Genomic DNA, 22710 nt, shown 5'->3' with positions numbered 1-22710 from the left:
TAACTGGCCCAGTCCCTCATTTTCTTTGGGTCAATTTTTGACTAATTTGTTGTAGTATATACATATACTACTAATACATTATTTATATATTAGGATTTGTGAAGAAATGACTATTGGTTCTTCATCCCTTCTATATTTAGATTTTTTGTCATTTAGAGCTGATATACCCCTCAACTTTTTCATTTATAGCTAATATACCACTCGTTATGAAAGTGGCTCATATATATCCCTACTTATATACAAATGGATCATATATACCCTTTTCCTCTAACGGAAATGAAAAAAATAATTTTAGTTTAATTTTTTATTATTTTAAACAAAAAAAAATATAATCCCATATGAGTATATTTAGTCCTCCTCAAACATATTTTTTTGATGTCATATTTATTTATGTTTCACCAATATTCTTGTAAAACTTCTTATAGATGACCAAATTCTTTTCTTCAAATACAAAAATTAAATTACAATATAGACAAAAAAAAAAGTTTTAAATTTAATATAGCCACAAAAAAATAGTTTAATATTTTTTTCTTTACACTAAGGAATGAAAGAAAAGAATAAAATAATAATAAGAAACTAAAATAATTATAATCGAAGAAGTCAAAAAATAATTTATGTATGAAAAAGATTAAAATATACCTTGAACTTTGCTAGAAGAATTATATATACCCCTAAATAATTTTTAAGAAAATTAAAAGTAAAAAATATAAATTTAAAACTAATTTTTACACTTCCGTTAAGTGAATGGTATATGTGAGTTCATTTTGTAACGGTAGGGATATATGTGAGCCGTTTGTATAAGGTAAGGATATATATGAGTCACTTTCATAACAAAGGACATATAAGCTCCAAATGGAAAAGTTGAGGGGGGTATATCAGGCCCTTTTCCCTTTATTTTTTGGTTGTTGGAAACCGTTTCTCTTTATTTTTTACTTAGCGACAATAATAGTTACAAGAGTAGCAGGTGTGAAGTTATGGAGAGTTCTTGCAATTGAAATTAATTATATTCAAGAGTAACACTTAATATAATAGTATCAATAGCTAATTAAGAATTAGCCAATAACCAGGAGATTTAATAACCTAGAGTTTTATCAAATGGAAATTCTTTCAACAATGTCTTTCGAGGAATAAAACAGAAGTTCATATTACATGAATTACAGTAAATTAAGGAATAAATTATTTAGTAACCATCTTTAATGCATATATGGATCTTATTCTTTAAGCATTTTCATAAGATGAAGGATTGTGTAGACGTGCTCAGAATTCTTCATTGTTTTCATGATCTGGCAACTAAATACAGATCTTTTTGTTTCGCTCCACTTAATCCATGTGTTTCCGCCGTATCCAATTCTTTTAGATTCATTCCATATGGTAGTTCCCATTCAAAATGGTAGAGTAACTTAGCCAAATGAAGTTTAACATTAAATAAACCAAATAGAATTCTTGGACAAATCCTTCTTCCATAACCAAATGGAATAAACTCAAAATGATTTCCCATAAAATCAATAGAAGAATTCTCAAATCTCTCTGGTATAAAACTTTCAGGATCATGCCAACTTTCTGAATCACTCACAAGTGCCCACGCATTAACAAATATCTTAGTTTTAAGAGGTATGGTGCATCCATCAATATATATTTGCTCCCTACATTTTCTAGGCGGAAGAAGAGGAGTTGGTGTATGTAAGCTTAATGTCTCCTTAATCACTAAGTTTAGGTATGTCAATTTTTCCATATTTTCTTCATCATCATAATGTTTCTTTCCCTTAAAGACTTGTCTCACTTCCTTTTGGGTCTTCGCCATAATATTTGGGTTTTTCAAAATTTCTAATAGTACCCAAATAGTAATTGCAACTGAAGGTTCACTTCCAGCAACAAAAATGTCCTACATCAACATTAAGTAATTAATAAATGAAGTCAATAAAATTAAATTCATACATAAGGTAAAATATAATTTGATGAATTTGGGTTCTAAAATATTAAGGAGAAATTTTTGAAGGAGTCTCGAGCTATGAACTTCTAACTTTGATAATACAGTAAACCTTTGAGACACACCAAATGCATATTGAACTTGTCCCGAAATGTATAGCAATTTCACACTTAAACTAATTGAACAACTTATTATATACCCTTTGTAATGCCTCGGAAGTCCCTTATTAGTACTGAGTAGGTTTGGAAAGTTAAGAAAAATAAAGGTGACAAACTTTTCTAATTTTACGAAGACCATCTACAAGTCGTAGAAAGAACCACAAGCCGTAGATGAGATTTCAAACTTCAGAAAAATTGGACTTGAACAAGACAAGGGGTAATACAGATCATGGATGTGTTTATGGGTCATCGATAAGCCTCATAGACAATGTCCTAAACCCTCAGAACTTCAAAACCCAAGACTTTCTTTTACGAGCCAACAATATAAGTCATTGAGTGACTTTCTATGTAAACTACTTTAAGTTGAGTGACTTTTATAATGAACTATTTTATATTGAGTGACTTTTGGTTATAAACAAAAGTTGAGTGACTTTCTAAGTGAACTAATGAAAATAAGTGACCATATGAGATATTGACTCCGGGTGATACCGTTGTTAGAGTGACATTACTTCCACACAAAAAAAGGGATGACATAGATCGCCTAATTAGTTTGAGTGAAATCGACTTTTTAGAACAAGTTCAAAATACATTTGATGTTTTTTCTCAATGTTTTTGTTTAATAATTATCCTTTCAATATTTATGTTCGGCTTGCAAAAATAACCCAATTAGCCTGTAAAAATCAATCTACTTCTTTATTAAATAGAAATAATTTAGTAAACCAGGTTATTTTTAGAGAGCAAGAAAAAAAGTAGAAGCTAAAGCAACAATTAGAACAAATAGGAGGGAAGGAGATGATGAGATGGTAGCAAACTTACAAGAATCACAGCTTTAATATGGTCGTTTGTGAATGGACATTCAAGTTCAGCGTCCTCTGTAACCCTAAGTAAAACATCAACCAAATCTTCACCTCCAAATTCACCAATTCCCTTGTTCCTAGTTGCTTTATTTTCAAGATGCTCCTTTAAGATGTCTTCCATAATTTCATCGACTTTTTTATGGACATTCATCAATCTAGATTCCACACCACTCAGTTTGTAACTTCCAAGAAGGAAAAAATCAGCAACATCAAATCCCGACACTAATATGACCATATCCTTCAACAATTTTATAAACTCATCTCGATTTTTGAATATTTTCCCAAAGGGTGCGCTACAAGTGACAGAGTTGGTAAACCAAAAGATCTTTTCTGTCATGTTAATTGGAGAACCCTTCGTGGAACGAATTGATGAAACAGGACTTGAAATCTCATCTTTTCTAATCGCACCAAAGGACTTGACCATCTTTACACTAAGAAGTTGTACATTACAAATTTTACGCATTTGTTTCCAGTAATTATCATGTGGACAAAATGCAATGTTTTTATTATTGTAAAATGTGATGTTTGTAGACATAGATTGTGGTCTATCAGAAAAGGCGAGATCGTGAGTTGTTAGAAGTTCTTTTGCAATAGTAGGTGATGATATGATTACTACAGGAATTTCCCCAAGTTGTAAGTACATCAGAGGACCATACCTTTGTGCGAAATTTCTAAGAGTGCAATGCAGAGGTCCTCTTCCGATTAAATGATGCAAACTTCCAATAAAGGGAAGTCTCCATGGACCTGGAGGCAATTTTATTTGTTTTTTTGCTTTTACTAACTAGAAAAACAACGAAGGAGAATAAGAGAAGCAAAGAAACTATAGTAACAAGAGTAAAGTACATTTTTTTAATGAATGTTTCTTCAACTAATTTTAGTTGCTTTTATAATTTTAACTCTTTAAAGTTTATTACAATAATATGGAAGACTTCCAGAGACAACAACTCTTTATACATGAGTTTAAGCTCCAATAAATTTCACCCATGGTCCATCCAACATTAAGTTCATCGTACAAAAGTCACTTCTTTTTATTTCATTTATTTTGCACAGTTTGATTTTCAAGAGTTAGTTATTAAATTTAACCATGAAGATTAATTCAGGCATGTAATCTTAAATTTAACAATTAAGGTTCTCAGAATTCCATTGTTATATTTTCTAACTAAATTTTTGTGGCTTACAATATTACATTTATCTTCTTTTTTTTTATTCCGAGAAGGGCCTAAAATGTTCCTCAAGTATTTGAATTGGTACAAAAATTTCCTCCATCCACCTAGTGGCCCTAAAATACCCATGACGTCCATCTTTCGGCTAAAAAATACCCTTATATCTAATGGATCATACTCATTAGGTGGATGGAGGGTAATATTGTACCAAATCTCATAGTTTAAGGGCATTTTAGGCCCTTTTCCGTAGAAAAATAATTTGAATTACTTAATATATAAGCTCACATGATTGACTTGATTTTGAATTTCATAGTAAATTTAAAATTATAAAAAGGTTAGACATATACTCTCTATACTCTTCCCTCCCCGGCCCTTCACTTCCTATCTCTTCCATTTTTTTTCTATTTGGATCTTGACCACCATTTTATTTTTATTATTTAATTTATGACAAACAAGAGAGAAAAAATGAGTAAAATAATGATGCATTCTTATAGAAATAATTAGCTCAATAAAAGATGAGTAAATTAAGCAAATATGTACAAATATTACATTTTTCTTTTGTGTGTACCCAAAATTAAAATTAAAAGAATATAATTAATAATTTTTCTTATCCTCATCCCATCATGCTAATAATACTAATTAAAAGAATATAAATATGTGAGTTCATTTCAAGTTTGAGTCCCGGATATCCTAGTTATAAGAGATTAAAAAAAGGAATAAAAGAGAAAATGAACAAGACATTTGGATAATTGAGAGAAAATTTTATATCAATGAAAATAATAATTTTTTTATATGGCAATAAGTCGGGGTAAGTATGGGTTTTAGTTGGATCCCCATTTATGAGTTGGGTGACGTTATTATGAATTGGGGTTGATTTAAAATAGGTCAATAGGAACATATCATGAAATTAATTATCTATATTATTTTCAAGTGTATCGGGTCAAAATATGAATCATAAGTGGTTTTATAGAAAAATATTTTTTCTGAAAATATCATTTTTATTCTTTATTTGAGAAAGGTATAAATTTGGACCAATCACATTAAGCAATATAATAAAAAAAAATATTTAATAATTTTACTTTAAGGAAACTATTAAAAATAAGGGCAAATATGAGTCAAAGGATTAACATCGATGCTATTTTTGAGCCAAAAGGTGGACATCAAGGGTAATTTAGGGCTGATAGGTAGATGGAGGGTAATTTTGTATCAATTCAAATACTTGAGAGGCATTTTAGACCCTTCTCCGTTATTTATTTTCATAGCAAGGTTGGCAGACCCTCCTATAAAATCATAGAAACATTCGTGGGTTTGTCAGTTCACTTCCAATTGTTATTTTTTTGTTTCTCGCTCGATGCTCGGTGTTTGGTATGTACATTAAGCTCGGTTATTTTGGATTATTCCAAATTCGTGTCGTGTAGGTCCCTATTTGGGGGAACTACTCCCTACCAAGGAATTTCATACCCAATACTTGAATTTGAGACCTCTGATTAAGACATAAGCACCTAGGGGTGTTCGTTGTTTGGTTTGGATCGATTATTGATCAAAACCAAAACCAAATCAATCTAGTCGTTTCTTTTAAATTTCTAAAACCAAACCAAATGAAAATAATAACAATCGGTTTGGTTATTATCGGCTTGATTCAGTTTGGTTCAGTTTTTCTGGTTTATTCAGTTTGGAAGTAATAATTTTTCTGAGGACGTTCGTATCTCGATAGACACAAAACCTAGTACGTGAACAATCCACAAAGTAGCTATTGTCGGTTCAATTAAGCAATACTATAGTTATCATGACACAAAAAAGTGATTCAATTAAGAGAAAATGTGAGTATTTTATGTGAAGTAGGGTAGGTAAAGACTAAAATGGATTTTGATGGACTTGGACTTAGGGTTGCTATAGTTGGGCTAAAGTGTTAGGCTTGAGAAAATGGTAAAGTTAAAGACTTAAGTTAATGAAAAATTATAAACTATTTATATTTTATTTATGAATAATATATAAATAATTATAAAAATTATATATCTAATTTATTGGTTCGTTTTGATTATTTTTGTGATTTTTTTAGTAAAATCAAAACCAAACCAAATGGTATCGTTTTTCAAAATATAAAACCAAACCTAATCAAACCAAACTAAATAGTATCGGTTTTTAAAATTTAAAACAAACCAAATATCAGTTTTTTTTAATTGGTTTAGTTTGAATTGCGGTTCTGTTTGTTTTTTTAACCATAACCATGAGTAGTCCTAGGAGAAGCCTCATCCTATAGAATATCCTTTGGTGGTCCAATTGTTATTTTGAATTACCGACATGACTAATCCTATGCATATTCTATGTGTGCAAGTAATTTCAAGGATGCTTTTGTGGTTGTAAGAGCTTTCTCAAATTACAGATACTAAATTGATTGAACACATTTGTAATGATCCAGTTGGTCGTTTTTCTGAAAATTTTTATGAAATTATCATTTTACCCCGCCCAAAATCGACGCCGAGGTATTACTGAGTGAGTTTTGAAAGTTGGTTTCCAGTTTATGGTAAAAAGGTTGTGAAGTTTGTAAGTGTTGAATTTGAAAGGCTAAAGTTGTTAAAATTGAATTTTTGGTGTCTTTTTGAGTTCCAGTATCAGAAAGAAATTCCGTAGATTTCATCCATTTCACAATGTGAAAATTGGTTTATGAGGGTTGTTGGTTTCAAATTCGGAGTCTTTTTGAGGATTTAAGGTCTTAAGTTGGAAATTTGTGAAATTTGAGCCTTTGGATTGACTTTGGTCGACATTCAAGGTTCGGATGCTCAGATCAAAATTCTGAGAGTGTCATTGGATTCGGGTGATGGTTTTAGGCCTATGTGAGGTTTTGGTTGAATTTTCAAAGGTCCCGAGTTTGATTTGGCCTTTTTAGGCGATATGTTGGTTTCTTGTGACTTTCACGAATTTCGGGTCATGGAAACCTCATATTTGTGTTTTGACGGTTTCATTATGTAACATCTCTGATTCGAGAAGATGGAAAAATACAGCTTTCCAGGATTTGGTGTCAGAACCAACGGAAGTCACCGATGGACCGTATGTTAGACCACGGACCGTAGGTGGGGTCCCGTGGTTCAGTCCCAGACTTAGGGAAAATTCAGGATCAAAAGGTGACACCTACGACCGTGAACCATGGTCCTTTGATTGACCCACACACTGTAGGTTGGCTCCGTAGTTGGGGTCCAAAGTTTAATGGTCTCTGATCCCACCCAGGGTCGACCAGTACGGTCCGTGGTTGGACCTACTGGCCGTAGCTGAGGGACAACAGTTATTCAAAGGAAAATATTGTTGGGTCAACTTCAAATGGTCATATCTTTTTAGCACAAAATGAATTAGGTGGCCCATGACCTAAAAAATTAAAGATAATTGAATCTTCTTTCCAACGCCACTGAGTTTTCTAAAATCCAAGCGTGGAGTAAAATGCTATGATCATTTTGTTGAATCCCTATCGGGAAGACCATGAACCACTACCCTAGTTGACGACCGGTAGTCCAAACGACGGTTTGCTAGTCCCACCGCGGATGACATTGATCAGCTTTTATGTCAGGGTCATTTTGGCCTTTTCCCTATGCATTGGGGCCCTTAAACTACATCGTTTGATGCCTAAACTACGTCGTTTTACTTAATCCAAGCCTAATAGCCTAGTCAGACATACCCAGAACCCTCATTCTCTAAAAATCATCCAATTTAAAATGAAAAAAAAAAAAAAGAGTTGCCAGTTTCTTAGAAGAACAAGCAACGGTGTTTTTCAAGTTTTATCCCCAAAATCCAAAGGATTTCTCCGTAGATTTCGTCACCATGTATGTGGGATTTTACTAGTGGGTTCCTTTCATCCACTAGGTCCTAGAATTCAGTTAGATCTTTGACTCTACATAGCTTGTTTAGACCCAGGGTTTGTAAAATATTGGAGAATTATTATGATTTCAGTTGCTATAGTATCCATAATCTAAATAATATGTTTTCTTCGAAACGTTGCTAAATTCCTTGTAAAAAATGCAGAACCCTAGTTTGTGTAACTTCTCTTAGTTCATGAATTATACTTGCTAGGTTAGTTAAACAGAAAATCATGCTCCAGTTTTTAAATGTCACATTATTAGTATATAAATGTTCATTCTTAGATTGCATGTCAGTATTTTGAGCTATTCAGTATTTAGTGCATTTTAGCTTCATAGGTATTCAGTTGGGCGTAGACTTAGCATCGAGTTGGACTAGGGTTCAGCGTACCCTTATAGTCCCAGAACTATGTGCCTGAGTAGGTTTATAAGTTCCCATGTTGGGCATTAGTATTAGTGATCACGCCACACTCATGCCTTTATACCCCTAGAACCGCATATTGGGTCCTCTCGATGGGGCATATACATCAAAATCCACGTTTAGCTCACATGGTTTATGTCAGTTAGTAGTAGCTCCCACAGCCATACTCTTAGTGCATTGACCAGGTTTTCAGCATTTATATCAGTATACAATTCAGTATGTTATCTTTATGATTATTACTTTGTCATTGCATCCAGTTCAGTTTCAGTTATACTTCAGTATCTATGTCTTTGCTTAGATTACATCATTGCTCATTTATGTATTGTTCAGCTTATAAATCTTTAATTCAGCTTAGTATCTATATCATGCATGCTCAGTACATTCCAAGTATTGATGCATACTTTTCGCTACATCGTTTCATGATGTAGGAACAAGTACTCAGCATCTAGATCACGCTAAGATCGATTCTCTGTCCGCATTCAACAGCTTCAGTGGTGAGTCCTCATATTTCGAGGACAATAGACATGCTTCATTTTAGTCATTGCATTTTTTAGTTTCAGTTTTTTTAGAGTTAGTTGGGGGCATGTCCCAGCAGCTCAACTCAGTTAGAGGCTTTTCAGACATAGTAGTAGATTCAACTTGAGTTATTAAATGGTTGTTTCAGTTATCACTAAACTCTTAGTATATTTTATATATTCAGACTAGTGGGGGTTTTTCCTATTTCAGATATCCACTATTTTTAGCTTCCATATAGTATATGTTTTACTTAGTTAATTTCAGTATGCTTGATATATGCTAGATCCCTAGGATGTCTGAAAGCTGCACTAAGTAGAGTCTTTTTCATGGGTGTGAAGTACGCCACATCTATGAAGGGGAGGCTACGAAATGCTTTAAGAAAAACTTCACTTCCTTTGCTATTCTTATCGTGCTTGAGGAATGACTTAACTTCTCCTTTCTAATCTGTCGTTATGCATTTAACATCATGCCTCCTCGTTGAGCCAATGCACGGAATGCTAATGCACGCAATGCTAACACAGTCCCTCCTGTCCGGAACCATGAGGTTACGAATGCAAAATTTCACAATGCGATCCAGCTCTTGGTTCCGAGTGTGACCAATTAGAACAATCAGTAGGCTCCAGTTCCTGCAAACACTAATGGTTGATCAGCTGCAGCTAGGGTTCGAGACTTTGTTCGGATGAATCCGCCTAAGTTTCTAGGGTAGAAGGTTGGTGAGGACCTACATAACTTCATTGATGTAAGAAGATTCTTGGAGTAATGCAAGTGACTGGTACTGAGACTATTGAGTTAACATCCTATCAACTCAAGGATGTAGCTCATATTTGGTTCACATAGTCCAAGGAAAACATGGATGAGAATGCAACTCCAGTGACATGGGATTGTTTTACTAGAGCTTTCCTGAAAGGTTCTTCCCAAGGGAGTTGATAGAAGCTAAGGTAAAGAGTTTATGAACTAGAAGCAAGGTTCAATGTCGGCCCAAGTGTACGGGCTGGAGTTCACCCAGCTCTCTGATACGCTTAAATTACACCTCCCTAAAGAAGTATAAACGATCGTTGTCAAATAAAGAACCCAACGTGTAGGTTAGGGTCGATACCACGAGGAATATGGTTTAAACTTAAACTTAACTCACTATTATATTCGTTTAGTCAACTTATTTCCGAGACAAGTAAGTAAAGGGGGGGATTTGTGTAACAAATAATTGATTGTTGTTTAAGTAACAAGTGAGCAGGATTTGAACTTTGTTGTTATCAATGAGAGAGAGAAACTAGGGTGTATGTGTTCCCCCATAAGCACTTAACACGGTAATCCTAATAATAGTAATCCTTTACTAGTGTTTTACATGAAAAATGGTAAGATATGTATCTAATTGGTCCTCCAAATATGGAATTTCACTCTGCACCTTGGTCCGGCTACGTGTGTACAATTTACTAACTCTTACCTTTACCTCAGATTAGACATCCATCAATGTATGACTTAGTTTTCACCCTCGCACCAATTGACATTACACTATTAGATAGTATCACACTAAATCTCTGTTGATAATTCTTTTCTTATTAACTACCTCCTTGGTTCGGCAAGTAGCAACAAGGCGAGTTCTAACGTTGGCCACCGTTAAAAAGAATTATAAGAGAAAGAATTACCAATGCATGCATTAACACTATTCAAGAGTTACATAGTTATTATTCATATGTTGTTAATTGCTCATGGTTCCCACAACCATAGTTGTGGATTTGGTTACACATGCTTGAAACAAAAGAATTCATATTTTTGTAAAGAGAATTCATGAACTTATATTTAAAGTAGAAGAAATCTGTAATCTCCAATTGAAATTCAAAGCAAAAATCTTATAATCTCAAATTCGGAAATCAAATTGCTAAAGTTTGCATGTTGATTCCCAAGAAAATATCAAGAACTAAAAGTAAACAATAATGTCTAACCCCCAAAAACAAGGTTTACATACCTTATTTAAAGAAAAACATGTCCTAAACAAAATAAGGAAAAAAACTTTTTGGACGCGACTTTGATCAACGACTCGACCTACGGACCGTGGGTTGATCTACGATCCCTAGGTCCCCTCCGTTGGTCAACACTTAGAACTTTTCTGGATAGGCTGGAACCTTCAACTATCAGTTCATTACTGACGAACGTGCAGGACGGACCGTAGGTTGACTTACAGTTATGGGTCTTCTTCCGTGGCTCCACACTTAGGATTTTCATCAAGTATTGGAACTTCAACTCTTTGAACCCTTTCTACTTACGTGCAAGACAACCCGTAGATCGACCTACGGTCCGTAGGTTGCTTCATTGTTCCACACATGGTCAAATTTCTCTAATGCTCCCTTCTACACCCACCATCGATGGACCGTCATAGGACCTACGGTCCGTAGGTTCCTTCGTGGGTGGCTACTTCTGCAAATTTTTCAGTTGTCATGTCACTCAATTGCGTCCAAGCCTATATCCTGCAAACATGACACAAAACATTATTTCCAATACACAATGGCCCTAGACACACACAACTCTTAAGTGAAATGTATCAAAAAAATACTGTAAACTTACGGTACATCAACACCCTCAACTTAAACATGTTGTTTGTCCTCAAGCAACACACTAACACTCTAAACGACACTTGTGTAGAAGCAGATATACAAGCTCAGTAATCATCACATGGTTATTTCAACCCATTCCATCTTTTTAGTGCAAATCAAATTGTTATTAGACTCAACAAGTTAACTCATGCAAATCAATATATGACAAAGATCGACGAATAGACACCACAACATACACTTTTCACAATCACCAAGGTACAAACTTTCCAACAATGTAACGCGTGCCCTCAGTTCAAACGAAATCCTTTTCATACAGAAGATATGAATTTTAAGTTTTAGGATTCATTCAACACTCACGCACAGAAGTGACTTCAAGTACAGTTAGTGCTCAATACCATATGCTTGCCCTTATTTTCACTGCTTAGACTCTCCAAACTAGTTGCTAGGATCACTATAGGACTTTCTTAGCTTGTAACGCAGTCTCAGGGTCAGGTGGGTACATTTGGGTACTTTTTAGTGACTTTCTTCCCTCCTTGACATTACATTGTCTTTTTACCTCTTTTCTCAACCTATTTTTGACATCCTTTCATTTTACTTTCTTTCCCTTGACTATTTTCAGCATGGATGTGACATTCGACTTTTTGGCTGTTATTTTTCACATTATTTTTCTTTATTTTTTTTTGCACTTTTATTTATAATCTTTTTGCTTCTTTTGCACTAAGTCACATCCTCTTCTATCTTTTCTTTATCTCTTTTCAACACAAAACTCTTTTCTTACCCTTTTTTCTTTTGGTTCCTCTTGCATAGCCGCCCTCAACTTATGGATTTTGCATTAGTTGAGGTGCACAATATTCGATGTCAGACCAGAGCCAAGATGAAGGTAACTTTTTGAATTAGCCACCCTCAACTTAGGCTTTTGGCCTAAGTCAAGGTGCACATGTCCAAGGAGGGACCGGGGCCAAGACAATGATTTTAGGGAAGGTGAGTTAGGTGTATCAAAAGAAATGGTCTATTTTAAGGCTCAAACATTTGGATCAAAGGGAACATTGATTTCATTTGGTTGGATCTTTTTAGGCTTAAGTGGACTAATTTGAACAAGGGCATATGCTCACTTCCCAACTTCTAGCCTAGATTATCTTATCAAGACCAACGAGGCAGTTCTTAATTGGCACAAACTGTCTAAACACTCAACTTTTCTCATACACTCTTGGCACATTGTTTCATTGTATGATTATCAGATTATCAGATTACCCAGTTCAAGTTTTAGCTTAAGTCATGAGATCAAATTGGTTCCTTATCTTGTCACATTCAGATCCAACACATTCAAGTCATCAAGACTATCGATTTAGCACATTTCAACATTTTGGACATTTCAACAGTCCGTAGGTCCCCTCCGTTGGTCAACATGTAGAATTTTTCTCCATAGGCTGGAAACTTCAACTCCGAGTTCATCACTGACGGATGTGCAAGACGGACCATAGGTTGACCTACGGTTCGTAGGTCCTCTTCTGTGGCTCCACACTTAGGATTTTCATCAGGTACTGGGACTTCAACTCTCTGAAACCCTTCTACAGATGTGTAGGACGGTCCGTAGGTTGCTTTATTGTTCCACACTTGGTCATAATTCCTTGATGCTCCCCTCTACGCCCACCATCGATGGATCGTCATGGGACCTACGGTCCGTAGGTCCTTTCATGGGTGGCTACTTCTGTAGATTTTTCAAATGTCATCTCACTCAATCCCATCCAAGCCTATTTCCTGCAAACATGACACAAAAACATTATTTCCATTACAAAATGGCCCTAGACACATACAACTCTTAAGTGAAATGTATCAAAAATATTGTAAACTCACGGTACATCACTCTTTACGTATGCTCCAACCATAGTTGTCGATCCAAGGGCATAAATGAGTAATTTCTTGTTTGGGGTATCCGATCTGGTGAAGACCTAGCGTAGGAATTCTATGCTTCTAGGGGACATGGATATCTCCAGACTAATGACTCATGCTCAGTAAGTTGAGGGAGATAATCTTAGGGAAATGGCTAAGGATAATAAAAAGGCCAGAACAGGAAATTATGAATTCTCTCACAAAAGTCGGGCAATAATAATCACTCACAGTTTCAGGAAAGGACTACAACCCCAGAACCTTTACCAGCTATTGCTCCATCCCCTGATTTTGAAAGGATCAGAAAGGTAGGACACTAGGTTCTATGTCTTAAGGGAGTACTTCAGGTAAAATGACTATCCCAACTTATCCAAATTATGGTAAGAACCATCTGACCAAGTGTCTTGCAGGCAGAGAAGGGTGCTTTGGGTGTGGTTAGTCTGGGCATAGGTTGAATGATTCCCCTTCTGCCAGGCAGAGGAAAGGAGGTAACAACAATACGGCTTCGTCTACAGCTCCAATAGCACCAGCAGGTCGCCCAACTAAGTAGGATGCCTTGTTCGGTACAAGTGGTGGTCAGCACCAGAACAAGTTGTATGCTCTCCAGGCTCGCCAGGACAAAGAAGATTCTCCTGATGTAGTCACTAGTACGTTACGAGTCTTCCATTTAGATGTTTATGCATTGTTAGATCTAGGGGCTACACTTTCCTTTGTAACTCCCTATATAGCAGTAAACTTCAGTGTCGGTACAGAAACTCTTTCTGAACCCTTGTCAGTCTCTACTCCAATTGGTGACCTAATTATAGCTAGATGGGTATAAATAAATTGCCATGTCACAATTTCCAAGAAAGACACCTCAGCAGACCTTGTATAGTTAGAAATTGTAGATTTCGATATCATTCTAGGCATGGATTGGCTACATTCCTGTTATGCCCTGGTCGATTGTAGAACTAGGATCGTTCAATTTCAGTTTCCAAATGAGCCAGTCTTATAGTGGAAGGGTAGTAGCATAGTGCCCTGATGACCCAACTATCTAAGTGTTAGGCATGGATTAAAGTTTCAAGGACACTTCATCCACATTTAAGTGTCAACGATCGCTAGTCAGTATATAACCCAATTAAATGAGTTGGGATCGAATCACATAGGGAGTTGTACATGTTTAAGATTCAATAGGAAACTATGAATATATTCAAATCAGCCATAGGAATAGACATTATCGAATAGAAACATAATTCAAAATCAAGGGTGACACGAATGTCAAATAAAGGGGGTTTTTGGTTTGAAATTATCAACTACAACAGCAACAAATAATACGAAATAACAATAATAAGACGGGTTCTTAGGATGTGATTCGATTATAAGCTAATGTAGACAAATGGGTAATTGCAACTGTTTAAAAATAGCTAGATATCAGTAATTAAGCTAGACTATAGAGGAGGTAAACTTTCTCTCGAACAATTTACCCTGAATCAAGTCGATTTCTCTCGAACATCGACAAAGCATGCAAAATAAGAACTGTCTACGCCTTAGTCCATTCACTCTCTCGAGCCGAATATGTGGAAAAGGGTTTAGGATTCACTCTCTTGAGATGAACCCATGACAAATTAATACCCACAGACCATCAACCAATAATCTTGGTTTTAAAGCCTCTCTCTCGAGCAAGCAAAAAACATGAAGGTAGAAATACATTTGCAACTATAATTCTTTAATTTAAACCACAATTATTGATTGAAATCACTTCTAAACAACATTTAAACTAATAATTAGCAATACACATAAACTAAATAAGCTCGGAGTAAAACGTTATGTTCATTTTAGTGATGCCATGTCGGGCAAACCATGAACCACGACCCGAGTCGACAGCCAGTAGTCCAAACAACGGTACGTCAGTCCCATCGTGGACAACCTTCGTCAGCTTTTAAGTCAGGGTCATTTTGGTCTTTTCCCTATGCGTTGGGGCCCTTAAACTACGTCATTTAATGCCTGAACTATGTTGTTTTATTTAGTGTAAGCCTAAAAACCTAGTCAGACAAACCCAGAACCCTCATTCTGTAAAAATCATTTAAATTAGAAGGAAAAGAAGAGAAAGAGGTGCCAATTTCTTTCAAGAACAAGCACAATGTTCTTTAAGTTTTAGCCCCGAAATCCAAAGGATATCTCCGTAGATTTCATCACCCGATATGTGGTATTTCACAAGTGGGTTCATTTCATCCACTAGGGCCCTAGAATTCAGTCACATCCTTGATTCTACGTAACTTGTTTAGACCTAGGATTCGTAAAATCTTGGAGAATTTTGAGTCATTTTGAGAAGTCTTTTGAAATTATCTATAACTTGAAGTAAGACATGAGTAAATGAGTATGAGAATGAGGAGAGTTGAGTTTCATGTTTCAAAATGAGTATAAGGGAACTAAGTATTCCCAAGTATGTAATACTTTTACATTTAAAACGAGAGAAACATTGATTTCTAAATGAGTTTATGATGAGTGTTGAGTATCACCTCTTTTAAGATGATCTTTTGAGTAATTATCTCAATATGAGAAATACTTATGTTTTGAAACATTTGAGTATGGGTTTTATATTATTGGGAGTATTATTGAGCACCGATATGGGGATGAGTTCAGACAACTCAAAATCCTCATAAACCATGTATGCCAACATGGTTAAGCGTCATACTTTTTAGATGATTCCTTATTACTTTTAAGCATAGCCTAGTGGATCCACTTAATTGAGGTGTTCCATACCCCGGTAAGGTATTAACAGGTCTGGAAGCAAGGGCGAGACGTTGTATTATCACGCAGCTCATGGTAATGGTTGTCGGGTAGAGAATCTCCCAAATAAAAGTACAATGTTTATTATTATATTTTTATACATATTGAGTTGATATCTACTATTTTAATAGCTTTATATATTGCATCTCTTATTGTTTCTTTCACCTTTGAGTTGAGATGAAGTGAGTATGTCTTCCCAGGTATCAATTCAGTTGCTTAAGTTTCAACTTTCTCCTTACATGCTTGTAGATTCAATGTACTCTCGTCATTCTACCTACATTATTTTTAGGTTGTCGGGGTCTTGTCCCGACATCCATCGTATTATTTAGAGGCTTCAAAGATAGTAGTAGTTGAGGAGTCTTTCCTGTTTTCCCTTGTTGATGTTCCTTTGACACTTTGAATATAGTACTTATGTTATTTAAATACTTTTGGATGTTATTGAGTTAGGCTATTATTGATCCTTTGAGAGTTAATCTTTGTATTGAGTTCCTATTTCCCTTGAGTAAGTCTTCCGCCGATAGTAAGCCAGTTTAAGGGTTCGTTTGGGGACCAACGACGGTTCTCGAGTGTCGTCCACGTCCAATGTGTAGGCTTGGGGCATGACAACTATTACTTTAAGGAGAATCAATGTTATCTCTTTTCTAAGCATTATTTCCCAAATTATACATCATTAGTCTTGAATTGTACTCACATGTGTGAAGGAGTGCTCTACCCTTCGTTCAATGCAATTCATAAAATAGCTCATAGATTCATTAAAGGTGAGAATGTACTTTCAACCTTATAATCAACATTAGTATGTGAGAATAACCTTCACCAAGATCATGTGTTCTCATAAGAATATACTTTCAATCAACACAATAAGATCAACATGGTTATGTACATTTCATGCATAATAATGTGTAAAGGTGCATATGAGAACTATATTATCAATTAACACCTTAGATACATCATGATAATGTTTATGCATGAAGTGTGTGTGTTTATAATTGTCCTTGCAATGACACAACAACTACATTATCATTATAGACACTTCCCTCTCAAAGTGTTCATAAGTAGGCACATAATATCACAATCATGCATCATTCACATATATTGCATTCAAGGATCTTAGACCATAAAATTCGTCAAAAAGATCATCTATCTGAGGCAACATATACTTATTTCAAATGATGAACCTATTCAACTGTCGATAGTCTATGCACATCCTCATACTACCATATTTTTTCTTAACAAACAAACAGGAGAACCCCACAAGGAAGAACTAGGATGGATGAAACATTTATCAAGAAGCTCCTGGATTTGAGCCTTAAGCTCTCTCGATTCTACCGGAGCCATGCGATAAAGAGGGATGGAAATGGGGCGAGTACCGAGTTCCAAGTCAATGCAAAAAATTATATATCTATCCGGAGGCATACTAGGCAAATCGGTAGGAAACACTTCCTTAAATTAAGATAATACATGAATAGACTCAATAGAGGGAGATTCAACCTCAACATCCCGAATATGAGCAAAAAATACAAACCATCCCTGCCCCACAAGTTTCTTATCCTGAATGGACGATATGACCTTAGCTGGCTTAGTCTTGTACACCCCTTTCCGCTCTATCTTTTCCCTACCGAGGATCTCTAGAGTCACAAATTTAGTATTACAATTAACACAGAATAATGGGGAGACAACCAAGTCATGCCTAAGGTTATATCAAACATAATACCCCGAAAGGCACCATGTAAGCCACTTAGCATATCATAACATAAAGTAATAGAACAATAAAAAAAAAACACATTTCAAGTATCAACAAGTTTTTCATAAAAGCAAAGTGGAAGTCTAGACTTGTCTCAATATAGCCATCTATTACAATACTTGAATCAAATAGGGACACAATCCATACAACTTAGTACAAAAAGGAAATACGAGAATGAAACTACTAAGTAAAAACATCCATCCTCGAATCATGAGGACTTATCAACAAGCTAGGAGGAATGATCAGATACAATCTTTAGCCGCAATGGGGACCACCTGAAGTACCGGACCCTACACTTGGGGAAAATGTAGGAAAATATGGGTTAGTACAAAAATGCACTAAGTATGATAACCATGTATAAAAACATTGAAAACGTGCTAAAAGGGACATTTTAGTTGAATGAATGCACTTTGCTAAGTTAAACCATCATTTTGAAGATAGTTGCAAAACATAAATCATAAGCATAAGAGACATCATAAAAAGACAAAGGCTATGAGCTTAAGAGATACCAACATAGACATAGACATAGTCAATGCAATATAGATTTAGCATAACATAAGAGAAACATTTCATGAGCCACCTCAAGGCAACCTTGTGAAATGCATGGATAAGACCTTATAATCCCACCCATGCTAAGAAAGTCACTTTAGATCCTCATTCATGTTTACCATCTTTTGGTCTCATTATTAGCTTATTTCTCATAGACAAGGGAACATTCACTTTTAGTCAATCATATCAAGGAAAGCAACTTATAGAAACAATCCAAGTTAGCATACATCATTAAAAGTTGCCCTCATATCAAACTTATTTAACAATGTAGTCATAAGCTTATTCATTACATAAATCACCATAACATAAGAGTAACATACCATAACTACCCTCAAAGCATACTTGTTCAATGCATGAATAAGATCCCATACTCTCACCCATACTAAGAAAAGCTTTTTGAGTAGCCATAGTTCATACTAGACTTGACCATGTGAGAATTAGCCTTAACCGACATAGACCATGTGAGCTTAACATGGAATCCGGTGTTACCCATTATTTTAGCTTAGGAGGATCCAATAGATAAATAACATATGGGGGCACGTAGTTATGGGATAAGAAGATTGTTACTAGATACCCGGGCTCAACTAACATGAGGGCATCCATCTCAAGAGATTGCTCCTAGAAATGCAGGGTCAACTCACGTGAGGGTTTCCATCTCTTATCAATATCCACTCGGTGCTAGGCATAATTCCCATGGAATACTTTCTTAAGTCCTAACTGGATTCATGTCTTATTGAAGGATGTCCTTGACAATCAATCCAAAAGAGTTCATTAGGATAGCTCTTAGATCATGCGTGAGAATAACCATTCACCGTCCATGTATTCATTTAGATTCAATAGGTGAGAAAGCCTTCCAACCTTAGAATCATCATTATGTTAGAAAACCTTTCACATCATGTTCATTATGTGTTCATGAGGATAGCTTTTCAATCAACACAACAACATTATCATAATCATGGACACTTCACTCTCAAAGAGTTCTTAAAGCACATACATAAATCTCATAATCATGTATAATTATTATACTTTTACCCCTCAAGGATCAATGATCATATTCAATCAACACATCTAGAATTACTACATCAGACATGCATAATAACACAATTCAAATAGTTCAATTACTACAAGCATAATCTCATACTCCCTCCGTTTCACAAAGAATGACCTCCTTTCCTTTTTAGTCAGTCTCAAAATGAATGACCTCTTTCCTTTTTTGGTAACATTTTACTTTTTGCTTTCCACGTGGCATGTTTAAGACCACAAGATTAAGGGCAATTTTGTACATTTGACATAACTTTAATTTAGGACCACAAGATTTAAAAGTCTTCTTTATTTACTTAAACTTTGTGCCAAGTCAAACCAGGTCATTCTTTGTGAAACGGAGGGAGTAATATTCGTCTTCTATAAAAAAAAAAGAAGCCCAAATCACAAGATCATAATTGGTAAGTAGAGGGATTTCATGGATTCTTGGGAGATTTAATCATAAAAACCATAATAATCATCAATTCAATCATAATATAAGGTAATTAAATTATTTGAATCATTTTTGAAAGGAATCCATGACTTGGAGTCAAACCCTAGCTTTTGGGGAAATTTTTATCTTTGAAATTGTGTTTTGAAGGGACTCCATGGATGAAAACTATCCATGGATGAAGGACTATCATACCTTAGCAATGAAATCCACTGAATTTGAGAAGAAAAACCTTGCTCATTTACCCTTAGCTCCAACTTTCTTCTTCTTCTTCCTTGAAGTTCTAGAGAGAGAATGTTGGGGAAAAGTAGGTTTTTATTTGGGATTTTAGAATTATGAGGAAGATGACTTAAATTAGAGGTATTAAATCATTATATAGTTAGTCTAAATTAGTATAAATTGACGTCACTTAATAACTAATTAATTCTGGAAACTTCCATATTACCCCTCACTTAACCAATTAAAGTTGACCACTGCATCACCCACGAGATCATGCCCATGGGCCATGGGTGGACCCACGGGGCATGCTGGTCAACCGTGGGTGGTGGTCTGCAACTATGTTTCTGGAACCCTGACCCATGACCCGTCAAACTTAGCCCTATTTGGCCTACTAAGCTACAAGGTGTTACAATAGCTCCCCCTTGGGAACATTCATCCTCGAATAACGATCTAGACACCTTATGAAAGTAAAGATTCAAGACTAGAAGCCCATCATGCATGCAACATCATAATAATGCACAATTCAAAGGAGGAAACATCAGCTCCATCTCAACATAATCAATGCATCAAAAGAAAGTAGGAACTAGATCTAACAACCCATTATGCACGAAAACTCAACATTTCTCATATTCATAGGAGGAACTACCTTCTCCAACTAAAAGAATACTCAACACAATCCATAAAACCATTAGGCCAACTACTCAAGAAAAGCTTATACATATAAGGCATGTTCATCGATTCATCTTATAAAGTCAAATAGATAACTCATACTAAATGCACAATAACATGAGGATCATAAATCATGATAACTCATTTTCTTACTAAACATGAATTTCTCAAGAACATGCATATCGTAAGGAAATCATGGAAGCACATAAATCACACATGACTCAAAAACATAACGCAAGCTAAGAGGAACTCTTTGTCACAAGCTAGAGTAGGAGTAGAAGAAAGAGATGAGGATATCGGGACACTCCACAACCTTGCTATCTAAGCACACCATATCCCCCTTGGGAGGAAACCCCTACTAATTCCTCAAGTACCACTTCTTTCAAGCAATCCCAACCGACATAATAAAAACACATAATAACCATATCGAATTCTAAAATCAATAGAGGTCTAACAACAATGCATCCAAACCCTAACAAGGATAACATTAAAGTCTAGCAAGTAGCATCTTGATATAATAAAACTGTACATCTATATGGAAACTATCAACATATCGGTGTCTTCATCCTGGGAGCATTCTTGGTCCTTTCTAGACCAGAGTGCATAGAAGCGACGGTGCTTTGGAGCATTGGGATGCGGACCACTAAGATAAGCTTGCTTGGCCTCTCTCCCTTTAGCCATGAGCCTCGGGAAATCTCTCATGTTGTGACCACTCTTTCTACACCCAAAGCACCCATTTGTGCCGGCTAGGCACTTACCCGCATGTTCTTCCCACATTCGGCATATGTAGATCCTTCAAAAGAGGAACCGCCTCCATTTCCTCCTTGAGGTTTAGGGTTAGAAACCCTATCCTTGTTGACCCTTAGGGAAGCATTTGAGGAACCTTGGTTGGAAAACCTTTGTTTATCGAACCTAGCATTGGAGAAGTTCCCATCACCGGTCCTAGCTCTCTTCACCTCACTTTCTTCTTCTTAAGCCTCAATTCCTCAATTTATTGGGAATGCACCATAAGACGTCAGTTATCAGTATCAGGATGGAGAATTACCGAATGACATTCTTTTACTACCAAGATGGACACACCCGTGAAAAACCTACTCATCTCACCCCTTGAATCCGCCACCATAGATGGAGTATACTTGGATAGTTGGGTAAATTTCAAGGCATACTCCTTTAACACTCATGCTACCTTACCTAAGGTTAATGAATTCTTACACCTTATCTTCCCTCAACTCTTGGGAAAAGAACCTCTCAATAAATGCTAGTTTGAACACATCCCACTATTGGACACGCTCGTACCGGCCTATTGTTCATCCATTGATTATACCATACCTGTGCAACACTTTTCAATTGGTAAGTGGCTAACTCCACTTTCTTTACCGAAGTCACCCCCATAATAGCAAGTATTTTATAAACCTCATCCACAAACTCTTGAGGGTCCTCTTCCACTTTGGAGCCATGAAACTCGGGAGGGTTCATTCTATCAAAATCCCTAACCGTTGAAGCAGCCGAATTCACATGTGTCACAATATCTCTATTGGCATGAGCCCTCACCGCTTGAGCTTGAGTTGTTATAGCTTGATCTTGAGTCATCATTTCTTGGACCAACATTTAAAAAGATGACCTAACCTCCATATCCGACATAGCTGAAGGATTAATCGGAGCTTTATTAGCTTGAGGAGCTTGATTAGCCTGAGGAGCTTCTTCATTCACATTGTCACCCTCTATTCTTCTAGCGTTAGCCCTTCGTGTATTCATATCCTGATTACACAAGGGAAGGATTAGGAGGGGTACTTAATATAGCTACACTCGATGCCACAACATAAGAATAATGAAAGAAGTGTAGCTTTCTAAACATCTTATATCCTCTCATTCATAAATGTGGCACGCTTTACATGATAAACAAGACTCTACTAGATGTAGCTTATGAGACATCATCCTAGAATCATTCTAAATCTTGTGCTCTAATTAC

At 35.8% G+C, this 22710-nt stretch overlaps 1 protein-coding gene across 1 annotated transcript; it reads right to left on the bottom strand.

The window, feature by feature from the left end:
• Positions 1–1276: 1276 nt before the first annotated feature.
• Positions 1277–22496, bottom strand: LOC102604046 (cytochrome P450 71D7-like). Its single transcript, XM_006346212.1, has 3 exons — positions 22368–22496; positions 2902–3723; positions 1277–1882 (listed from the first exon to the last, which is right to left on the bottom strand). Exons 1-3 carry the CDS (start codon positions 22494–22496, stop codon positions 1277–1279), a joined length of 1557 nt encoding a protein of 518 aa, XP_006346274.1.
• Between the last annotated feature and the right edge of the window lie 214 nt (positions 22497–22710).

This window comes from Solanum tuberosum, unplaced genomic scaffold (genome assembly GCF_000226075.1).
Source record: "Solanum tuberosum cultivar DM 1-3 516 R44 unplaced genomic scaffold, SolTub_3.0 scf00075, whole genome shotgun sequence".
In the NCBI taxonomy this organism is placed as follows: domain Eukaryota; kingdom Viridiplantae; phylum Streptophyta; class Magnoliopsida; order Solanales; family Solanaceae; genus Solanum; species Solanum tuberosum.
Note: the sequence above shows the minus strand (reverse complement) of the source record. Positions and strands in the feature narration are given on the sequence as shown.

Excerpts from the sequence above, each read along its gene's own strand:
- LOC102604046 (XM_006346212.1), bottom strand. The coding sequence starts at position 22,496 with ATGAATACACGAAGGGCTAACGCTAGAAGAATAGAGGGTGACAATGTG. Across the intron at positions 3,724-22,367 it reads CAGCTATGTCGGATATGGAG|TTAGTAAAAGCAAAAAAACA; the intron begins GTTAGGTCATCT and ends TTGTTTTTCTAG. Across the intron at positions 1,883-2,901 it reads ATATTAAAGCTGTGATTCTT|GACATTTTTGTTGCTGGAAG; the intron begins GTAAGTTTGCTA and ends ATGTTGATGTAG.